The following is a 10,593-nucleotide window of genomic DNA, read 5'->3' as shown; positions in this document are numbered from 1 at the left end:
CTGCTTCGGCCAACCCTACCTAGTAGCTTATTGTTTGTTGCTAGCGCAAACGACAGTAAAAATGCACCCTACGAGAACGTACGCACCGAATCCAGATTGTTACGCAAATTAGACTAGCCGCAATAAAGTTTGACATTGTCTTGCTACCGAAACTTGTGTTTTAGATAATTGTTTATCTGAAATCATCCAAGAAATGGTGGTGCGCCAATTCTGAAACAAATCTGCAAACTATTTTCAAACCATGAGAATCTAAGAAAACAAGCTTGTCATTGTCGTTAAGAATAGAGTATTCGTACTATTTCAAGCAATCATCGCCACTCAACTCAATCTTGGGACGCTCGTCGCCAGTTTCGCCAAAATCACCACTGACCTCCGGAATTCACTGCCTAGCGTTGATTGCCTTCGCCGTCGCTAAGTTTCTGGCTTGGTATGAACATCAGGATGGCACATCCTCCCCCAGCAAAAAACAAACAACGTTGTACAGTACAGTTATGAACCATTGTGCAGTCAATAGACATGGTCTACTACCGATTCAGCTATTTATTGGTCTAACACGTGTTGGTGTAGGGCTCATCTCAACGCAATCTTTTCAGAGTTAGCCTTGGCATTATTCCGAGTCAGCCTCCATAAATGTTGACCTTGGGCTTCTTCCAATTCCAGCTTATTGAGTGTTGGCCTCGTGTTGTTTCCACATCCCTGTCACGACAGTTGTCAGCTGAAGCCGCCTCCGATAGTGGTGGTAATAGAGGTAGACAACAAATTTTGAAACAAAATTTAAACGAGACAACGTTTGTATTTAATGCTGCGCAGTATGACGAAAGCAGCGTGTTGTTTCCCTTTTTTTGTTTATCGTAAAAAATAAGACTATAAAAAGTCAGAATTTGTCCTATCTTATGTTGCCGATAGCACAAAAAAACGAACATCGTTCATTATCTACATCCTGCATACAACATATTTTCTGAACCATAAAACCCTATGATTGCGTAATTCTTACAGATGCTGTCAAAATCGAGCCAGCAAGCCTGGCTCAAACGGCTTCAAGAAAAATGTATGAGAATGACGTTCGTGCCAGGGATGTGGTTGTTTCATCACTGCAAAGCATATCTTTCGCTGTGTATGAAAGGAAGGAGAAAAAAATTTCTGCCTAGCGATAAAACGACGCACTACTTCTGTTCAACAGCTTTTCGGACTGCACACTCCATTCAGGCTACAGCTTGAGTCTCAGCACTTCGTCGTACATGGCGTTCGAGAGCGCAGAACCGAGAATCGAGTCCGGTGGAACACCCGCGGGTACTTTGTGGTTCTTCGTACCATCAACCGTGTAGTCCCTCGTACATTAGCTTCCGGTTCTCGAAATAGCTTTTAAGCAATCTGCATAGATGGTCCGAGACCCTCATCTTGTGCAGCGCTAAAACGATCACTCGCCAACTAGCGCTGTATAAGGCCTTTTTGACATTAATCAGCTCTTTTGCCTCATTGGCTTCTCGGCCCTCTATGACGGACTTGATAACATTGACGGTGGACTTCCCTTTGCAAAAAATACAAACTGCGTCTTTGTCAGTCCGGTGTCGCTTTCCATAGGCGTCAGCCTGTTTAGGATTACTCGCTCTTATGACTTCCGCAATGTTTCGAGCAAGCCAAGCAGATAGGCCTACAAGATTAAGGGCCTCCCGGTGGCTTTTCCCGGTTTTGATAGCACTGCCAATTCGCAAGCTTCTAGACAGTTCTGAAGCGTCTCTCTAGACATATAAGCATTTGCCTAGATAGCCGCCTTCAGTGCCACGTTCGCTATCTCGCCAGGACCGGTAGCATAATATAGTCTTTTAGCAATGAACTCCTTGCAGCGACAGACAAGATGGCATCCACCGTAGATTTGCCTTTACGGAAGCCGAATTGGTTCCTTGACAGACCGTTTGTACCCTCAGTGTACTGTACGAGTCTGTTAAGGATAACCCTCTCCAGCACCTTGCTGGCAGTATCGAGCAGACAGATCGGCCTATATGACGAGGGAACACCCGGTGGTTTTCCCGGCTTCGGCAATAGGACCAGGTTCTGTCGCTTCCATCCGTCCGGGAAGTGGCCGTCTTACAGGCATCTACTCATTACTGCCCCAAATAATTCGGGAACCTCCAAAATAGCCGTCAAAATGGCCAAATTCGGGATTTCGTCTGGTCCCGGTGCCTTGCTCACCTTTAGGAATTTAGCGATCTCAAAGAGTTCCTCGTTCGTAACCGTAACCGCTTCCTCCCCGACCTCTAAACCGCCGTCGCCCACGTTACTTTGGTTGTTCGGCTGAGAGGCCGACCATCTTACGCTATAGTCTGAGATACGAGAACGTCGGCCGTGGGACGACTCAGCGACCGGAGACCAGGGCCTTGGCTCGTGGAGCGGAAAGAGACCTTCGATGATACGCTCCAGCATCTCTGGTGATCACTCTGCGGGCGCCATCGCACCCTTGGTCTTTGCCATTATGACCCTGTAGGCAACACCCCACGAGTTCGTATTGGCACTAGCACATAACCTTTCAAAGCAGGCTCGTTTACTAGCTTTTATCCCAATCTTAAGCGCTGCACGTGCAGCAACCAGTGCTACTCAACATTCAGCCCTGCCTTCGTCCGAACGAGCGCTTTGCATAATTCTCCTCGCACGAAGGCACGCTCCGTGAAGTTCCACAATTTCATCTGTCCACCAGTAAGCCGGTGACCTCCCATACCTAGCTCGACCTTTCTTAGGCATGGTGGCGTCACACGCTCGCGACAGCGTTCGGGTCGAGCATACCGCGATCACCGCACTCTCTCCGGATCGCTTCCACAAACACTTCGGGATCGAAGTACGATGTCTTCCATTCACGGGTGGTTGGAGTGTCGGCTCTACTCGCCACATGCCGCATTGTAATCTGACTGACACTATAGCGGACCGTCTGATGGCCACTGTGAGTGTAGCCACTGTCTACCCTCCAGTCTCCTATCAGACCAGGACTGACGAATCGATGATAGACTCCGCACCATTCCTAGTGAAGGTACTTATGGTATAACAGCTGCAGTAGAACACTTCAGCCACTTTGGTACCCGCAAATCCTTCGTCTGCGGCTGACACAACCTCTTGAACCGGGAACCTGGTTGTCGTCCACATAGCCGCCGTCGACGCTGGCTTCCGTCAGTCAATCTTGCACCGTACAGCTTGATGATCGCTATCCGTGTACTCTTGACCGCCCAATTAGCTTCGAGTTACCATGCTGGTCTAACAAGCCAGTCCTCGTATGTTTGAATCTCGGCTGGACGGTTCTATTAGTTAGTAGGATCGTTAGACTGGCCTGTAATTATCCTGTACTCTATTAACCGGCTGCGAAGTCTGTCGATTGTTGTACCCCTCTGCAGAAAGCACTAACGAATTCCAGCTTGGACAAAGCTTCCAGTGAGCTGAGTGGGCAAGGCACAAATCTTCCACATGATTGTGAGGAACGTGCTGCTCGAGCCAAAGATACTGATACCTGATACCAGTGAGCTTTGCCCCATATGGATAGTATACCAATACCCAATCGACTGCCCAGGCATTGAAGTTGCCTCCAACGATAACCGGCTTGGGACCCGTGTGCTCGTTAGAAAGCTTATCTAGCACCCGGTCAAACTGCTCCGTTATCCACCAAGGCGGAGCGTAGCACCTGCAAATGTAGACGCAATTAACTACAGTGATCTGCCCATGACAGCAATCGCTGCCATCCGACCCTTATCCGTCACCCAGTTACTGTTGCCCCAAGGTACATGTTAGGAGTCTGTGATAATGGCAATTGCGCCCTCCGACATGGCTGCCGATTGCCAGAGCAACTGTTGTGCTGTGTCGCAGTGATGGAGGTTAATCTATGGAAACTGTGTTTCTTCAGATCCCGCATGGATACTCTGGTCGGCCAGTTGTGCGCTTGTTGCCCGTTTCTGGCATCTGGGTGGCTTCGTGCACACTTTCGCGAAGTAGCCTTCCTCGCTACATCGCCGACACAGCTCAGGGGTTTTGCACTTTCCCGTCCGATGGCCAAAACCCATGCACTTGAAATAGTGCACCACGAGCTGCTTGGTCGTGAATGCACACACGGGCCGACCAACGTTGATTTTGACAGACGCCAGCATTTTCCTAGCGGTTGCTTTTGGCACATTAATGGTGGCAATTTGTATATCACCGCATGCCTTGCGCAGCTTAATGTCTAAGGAGGCTATTTTTACACTCGACGACAGTACGCTGCGACAGGGCCTGCATCTGGCCTGCCTCACCCAGGGACTTCTCTACTAGTTCCTTATATTTCAAGCTCTGCACCATCTGCGCCGAAGATAGAGATGGTTGGGTGCGAGTAAATTTACCCGAAGCCCGCACCGGTCCGACGGGTTCGGGGCGAGCTCGGGTAGTGAAGTCCCATTCTGTCGAGTTTGGCAATCGCAATTCCTTAATTAAATTTATCAAAAGCAGCACAGAGGTCGGTGTAGATTTAGTCTGTTTGGAAACACCTCGACATGATATCCATAGCATAAGTAGTAATTGAAAAGAGATTCGTGGTTGATCGAAGTGACAGGAATCCCAATTGCGGTTACTTCCTCGGGACCGGTCAATGTTATTGATATTATTCCTTACCGCCGCTGTCACACGCCTTTTTAGCTGAGTCACAAACGGCACGCACCGGCAATCTAATAGAAGTGTTAGATTTTGGAGGAGTCGACTTCTTGGACTGTGCTCCCGTTACGGCCCCAATTTCAGAGGTGTTCCCTTTTTGGTCTATGGCTCTAGCGGCGAACGCGGAACCTTACTGCTTTTGACAAAGGCGTCCTCTTCACCAACATTCGCTCCCTCGCTACGAGCCCTCTGTAAGTAAGTTTGAAGAACTTATCCATGCTTATGAGTACCAACACTAACCCGCTATCTCCGTTCGACTTTATAATAACATGGTTATCTATGGCAAGCAGTGAGGCCGAGGAGTGCGAGGATTATGTCGCTATCCTTAATGGGGATATGGCAAGCACCTAAAATCTGATAGGAGTGTTAGATTTTGAAGAGGTCTTCTTCTTGGGCCGTGCAAAGCCAGATCGGCGCTAGTAAGGAATGCTTCATTTGAGCCTACAAGTTCGAACGTACTTAGAGATTTGCCACGGTTTTATTGGCTTGAAAGGTAGTTTTACAATTAGCCTACTCACCATTTTGGGACGGAAGGCATTCTTACCTAAGGTAATAGAATAACACAGCTGTCAGCCCTATAGCGGCTTATCCATACGTACCGCGTATCTCCAGTACACCACAATTAGCATCTTCCTGGAACCGATTCTAATGTGCTAGTGGCCATCGCAAATGTGACTGATTCTATTGATTCTACCGGCAGAGAGCCATGTGGCTCTTACCCCAAGAATTCATCTTCACTGCAGCCGCTCCGGGGTTACTCGTTGCCAATTCGCAAGTCGACTTCAGCCTGGTCGAGCCATCTAGCGCGTTGGGCCGCTCTATTTCTGGTGCCGATGCGGTTTTTGAAGAAAATGGCATTTCACTCCACAGTCGTCCGACATCCCAGCGACGTGGCCGACCCACCGCAGTCACCCAAATTTTGCCAGGTGTGCGATGGACATCTCTCCAAGTAGTATTTGTATTTCAAAGTCCATAAAGTCCATTGATTAGCGTTTTGTACATCGTCAGCTTTGTGTGGCGTATACAACTTGATTGAAGCGTCTTGCGGAGGGAAAAGTAGGCTCGGCTTCCAGCTTGAATGCATCGTTGAATCTTTGAATCTCTCACAAATGTCGTTGTTTGGTTTACAGTCCTGAGCTCTAACAGGACATTACGACATACGCAACTAGCACAGGAGATATGGACAGGAATTTTTATAACGAAGGTAATCTGGCCTTGTCCGGCCCACAACCTATTGGCCAGCTAAGAGTAAGCTGGAAGAGGCAATAAATATGGTGGATGATTTGTACTCATTCATCAAAGCAAGGTCCAATGTCCATTTGGTTGCTGATCCTTTGCTCTATCCTCCAAGCAACAGAGGCGAAACAGCAAGAGTTGTTAAAATGGTGCGAGATGGGCGAAACTCTAGCAAAGGCCATTGGCGGAAATAAATTCAAACGTCCATTTTTCGAAGGAGCACCCGCCAGGCTTGCGTGAATTAATTATTATGGTTCTGGAGCAGACGAATAATTCCCTCTCTTGTGACTGTGATATCCCTAATCTTTTGACACTGGTTTCTTATCACCATATGGGCTTTCGGAAAATCCTTCATGTGATTCGGCTTAAGCCGGTGATGCTAAACCAATGGCTTTTTGGCAATTTTTATGGTCATGATCCCACCGGTTTTGCTTCGTAGAGATATCACTTCTGCCTTTTCCAAAGTAGAAAAATCGCTTTCTTCACGATGGCATAGTTCCCTAGGACGTCGCTCGTCATTTAGCTGCATCACCGGGTCCGGGTCATTGAGAAAACTGTCTTCCTGTAATACTGCTTTTGAGGCGCGATTCCAGTATTAGCGAAATCAAACCTAGATCGCGCATAATGCCTCGAAGCAAAGGCTTTTCGGACAGTTAGAAAGCTGTTCGAAACCAGCTGTTTTCTCCGGGAACATTCGGAATTCTGAATTTTATTCTAGTACTTTGCCGTTAGGTTATACACAATTTATCACACTAAACAACGCTTAATGGAAGATAGCGTCCACATCGGGCGCCCCCTTGGGGTGTTTAAATTTGGGTGGCTTTTGAATTCTTACCTTATTGCTTGCCGGCGGACGTTGGCTCTGCAGCAACGATTCCTGGTAGTCTTCCTCCTCCAGCCGTTCGGTAATGTTCAGCGTCAACCGTTTGACACTGTCGTTTTCCTCCTTTATCTTTTGCTCTTGATCCTTAAGATAGATAGCCAGCTGACTGTCGGAGGGTGCCTCAAACGATTTGTACTGCTGCTGTTTGCCCTTTCCGCGAACCATCAGCACAAACGGAACCGTATCCTGCACTTTCTCTTTGTTTTCCTGCAAAACGATCGGAAAAAATTTCTAGGTACTGGTTTTATGTTGGATTGTGCCAATTTACACTGACCTGTAACTGCTCGTAAGTTTTCTTCGCACCGCTGCTTCTCATAGTCATCGGTATGGGAATATCTTTTGTGTTTAGCTTCACCGGTTCCTTCAGTCGCTCTAGGAAACTTTCCGTTGCCATTCGTTCGAACTCTTTCTCGAACTCTAAATCCTCGATGGTCTTTTCCGGCGGCGAAGGCTTCTCCACCTGTTCCGGTCCGGCACTCAACCCATCATCATCCAGCTCGTCCAGCTCGTCTTCCAATACTTCTTCATCTTCGTTCCGCTGGATGCGTGGATTCTCGTCATCTTCGTCTTCCGAATCTCCGAACGCTTCCGAAGTGCAATCTTCCGTTACGGTATCCTCTTTGTCCGTTTCATTTTCCTGTATCGGTTTGAGACTGCCTCGATCGTCGTCTTCTTTTGCATTGAACAGGTTCGGGTACAGTTTCTTTCGCAGACTTTCAACAGCTTCTTTGGCCGTTTCAAAGCTGGTGAATAGCTTCAGTTTGGGTCGAAGGTTCTTGAAGCATTCCTGTGATGGAATGAAAAACCACAAAAAATGATGTCCATTTTAAAATACAAAACTAGAAGACTTACCTTATACATGTGATCAACCAGAATGGGAAAGAGATCTTTGTTAGCGTCACTTGTAAATACGGGGTCGGATTTTTTGAACCAATAATAGTGCTGAAAAAATATCAGGAAATAATCCATCCGCTTTCGGCTGGACGCACTGGTGAAGTACTGTCCACAGGTGTCCAGCAAAACGCACACCAATTTTAAACGAAACAAGCTTCCAGGAGGATCCACATCCGACGGAACTTCGTGGTTAAAACTCACTCCCAAGGAGATAATAGAATAAAGGGTGTTTAGAACGTTTCCCGACTCAACCAGCCGATAGTTGTACAGTTCGCCCAGGTATTTTGCCATCGCTATTCGTCGCTGGGCCAGCTTTGTATCGTGGATTTCCAGACCGGCTCGAATATCCTCAAACACAGCGTCAATCACTTTGACAACGACTTTTTCCTGGTACGAGCTTAGCCCGGACACTAGATCGGCCAAGCTGCGAATCAAATGGTACCGGATGCAGTATGCCTTCGAAAGACACTTCACCGCGTAGGTTTGAGTGTCGTGATCCTCCCAATTCAAACGTCTCAGCAGCTTGATCATTTTGTCCACGTTGGACTTGTTGAGCTCTTCGAAAATCAAATGACGTATGTAGGTGTGAATAAGCGGTCGCACCTTGCGCTGGATTCGCATGCCTTCCGGTTGTTTGACCAGATAGTACGCCGTGTCCACCTGCTGGGCGTGACGACTGTCCATCGTTGTGTTCGTTTTGAGACGCATCATCTGTTCCAGATAGACATTGGTGCGAAGGCGACTTTCCCTATAGAAAATTATACCATAATTTGTAAAAACCATCCCATCAATTGAAGCTACACTCAATTACTCACTTGCTATTGTACAAATATACCCCGCAAACCTCCAGAAACGCACAGGTCATCTCGATGTGATGATGCTGGAAGTTGTGCAGCAAACATTTCAAGCAGAAGAGCGCCTCGATCTTGTTATAGATCCCAAACTTTACCAACTCGCCGATGTACCGCACCACCTTGATCTTGGTTTCGATGTTAATCTGATCCTTCTTCTTAATCTGATACTTAAAGTCCACCTTCAACATCTGACACAGCTCAACGGCCACATCCGGCGAAACTAGGTTCAGAATCGCCACAAACCGCCCGTACATCGGCAACAAATCTAGCCGCGTTCTCTGAACCCCAAACAGGACCTTCACCAACCGTTTACGGTTGTTTTTAGTGTTCAAATTGAGCAAAAAATCAATTGCAGCCGAATCGATCAACTCAGTGTTGACACAGTTTTGCATATTCGCCATAAACGCTTCAAAATATTCCCGATTCGCATGGTGGTGCGGAGTACTGGGAGCCGTTGTTGGTTCCTCTTCCACTTCTGCTGCTTCCGATAGCTCAGAAGGTGGTCCATCTTGACCATCATCTGCATCAGCTTCGGCTTCCACCTCCATATCTAGTACCTCCTCCGTAATGGCAGGCTCATCAGGAATCACTTCCTCTTTTTTACCACAATAATTAGGTAAAAACTGCCGTAGATCCGGTAAATTCACGTAAAAATTACGCGTATCCTCATCTCCCCAGGGGTCTAAATTAGCAAACTGCTCATCCACTACACTATCAATCACGGTTCCTTCCGTCAAGCTAGGTTCGACTTCTACCGTCAATTCCGGTAAACTTTCGTTCAGCAAATCTGCCATCGTTTCCGTGGAGCTAAGCAATTTGTCGTAACTATTCTGAAGCATTTCAATCTGTTCTTTTTTATCATTAGACACTTCCCCTTTCGATTCAAGCATTCTTCTACGCGATTTCTCCGCATATTGCAACTGCTTATGCTCGTTTTTCAAATGATCACACAACGTTTGATAGTAATCCTTCAGAAGATTTCTCAAATTATTCTGCTTATCCGCAGGTAGAAGATTCGAGCTAGGTACGGGGACAGCGAACCGTTTCGACAGCTCTTGGATCCGCTTGGGAATCAATCCCGCGTATTCATCCCCACAGTGACGACAAAAGGACAGTATAATAGACAAATTGCTATGTTCCTCCTTATCCTGTGAGATCAACGCGGTCAAACATTGTCCCAACAACGGCAGACCAACCTTGTTGGCAAAAATTCCCACACTTATCAGTTCCCCATAGAACCGCAAATCGACTCGCATTTTGCTGGGATTTCCAATCTTTTCCCCAGCCTTAACATGCAAAATCTTCTGCCAATTCTCGTGAAAACTCGTACTGAAATCCGAATAGGTCTGATGCAGCTTACTGCACAGAATCAAAGCCGGACTGACGTCACTCATCTTTAGTTTCGCCTCCACAATCGCTGCACTGACTTCCGAAATGTATTTCGTCAAATTCAATCCGGCCATGTCCTTGAGCAACCCCTCCAACTGAGAAGCGGTAAATTGCTTTAGCTTTTTCACAAATGCAGTGTTCTTTTTCAAACTGGAATCGCACTTGCAAAAGTACGACTCCGGTGGTCGATCGGGAGCTGCATTTTGCTGCCGTAAAACTCCTTTCTGGTCGTACTTTGCACTGAGCTCGTTGATAAATTCCACCAAGTCCTTCCGGTCTGACTCATCGGCTGCTGCCCCTGTATCGCGATCTGGAGTAGAATCGTCAACATTTGACGAAACTGTGCCCAGTTCTGACGGAGAGATCTCCATTGCGAAACTTGGAAAAATACTATTTATCAACCGGAAAAAACTACACGGAAAACTGAAAGTACCCAATATTAAGTTCCTTCAACCCAATTCGTATCATGCGTGCAGGAAGCCAATTTTGGGTATTTTCAATATACCTAATATTAGGTAAAGGCTTTCAAATACAATTTTGAGTTAAAGTTATTTAATGTTGAGTTTGTTCATCTGAACTGTCTATTGAGTAAAATTTACTTAATGTTCAGTTCAAAATACTTACCATTGAGTTGAAGCTTATAAACCATTCATTAGGTTAAATTTACTTACTGTTCGGTTA

General features: G+C 46.7%; 1 protein-coding gene across 1 annotated transcript; it reads right to left on the bottom strand.

The window, feature by feature from the left end:
- Positions 1–6,582: 6,582 nt before the first annotated feature.
- Positions 6,583–10,317, bottom strand: LOC128734773 (regulator of nonsense transcripts 2). Its single transcript, XM_053829119.1, has 4 exons — positions 8,485–10,317; positions 7,628–8,417; positions 7,050–7,562; positions 6,583–6,982 (listed from the first exon to the last, which is right to left on the bottom strand). The coding sequence occupies exons 1-4, from the start codon at positions 10,281–10,283 to the stop codon at positions 6,656–6,658; spliced, it is 3,429 nt and encodes a 1,142-aa protein (XP_053685094.1). The 5' UTR covers positions 10,284–10,317; the 3' UTR covers positions 6,583–6,655.
- Between the last annotated feature and the right edge of the window lie 276 nt (positions 10,318–10,593).

Source organism: Sabethes cyaneus, chromosome 1, assembly GCF_943734655.1.
Source record: "Sabethes cyaneus chromosome 1, idSabCyanKW18_F2, whole genome shotgun sequence".
Classification (NCBI taxonomy): Eukaryota; Metazoa; Arthropoda; class Insecta; order Diptera; family Culicidae; genus Sabethes; species Sabethes cyaneus.
Note: the sequence above shows the minus strand (reverse complement) of the source record. Positions and strands in the feature narration are given on the sequence as shown.

Bases quoted from the DNA above. Each gene is read 5' to 3' on its own strand.
- LOC128734773 (XM_053829119.1), bottom strand. From the start codon at position 10,283: ATGGAGATCTCTCCGTCAGAACTGGGCACAGTTTCGTCAAATGTTGAC. The intron at 8,418-8,484 runs GTGAGTAATTGA...AATTTTCTATAG, and splicing joins GTATATTTGTACAATAGCAA to GGAAAGTCGCCTTCGCACCA. The intron at 7,563-7,627 runs GTAAGTCTTCTA...ATTCCATCACAG, and splicing joins TGGTTGATCACATGTATAAG to GAATGCTTCAAGAACCTTCG.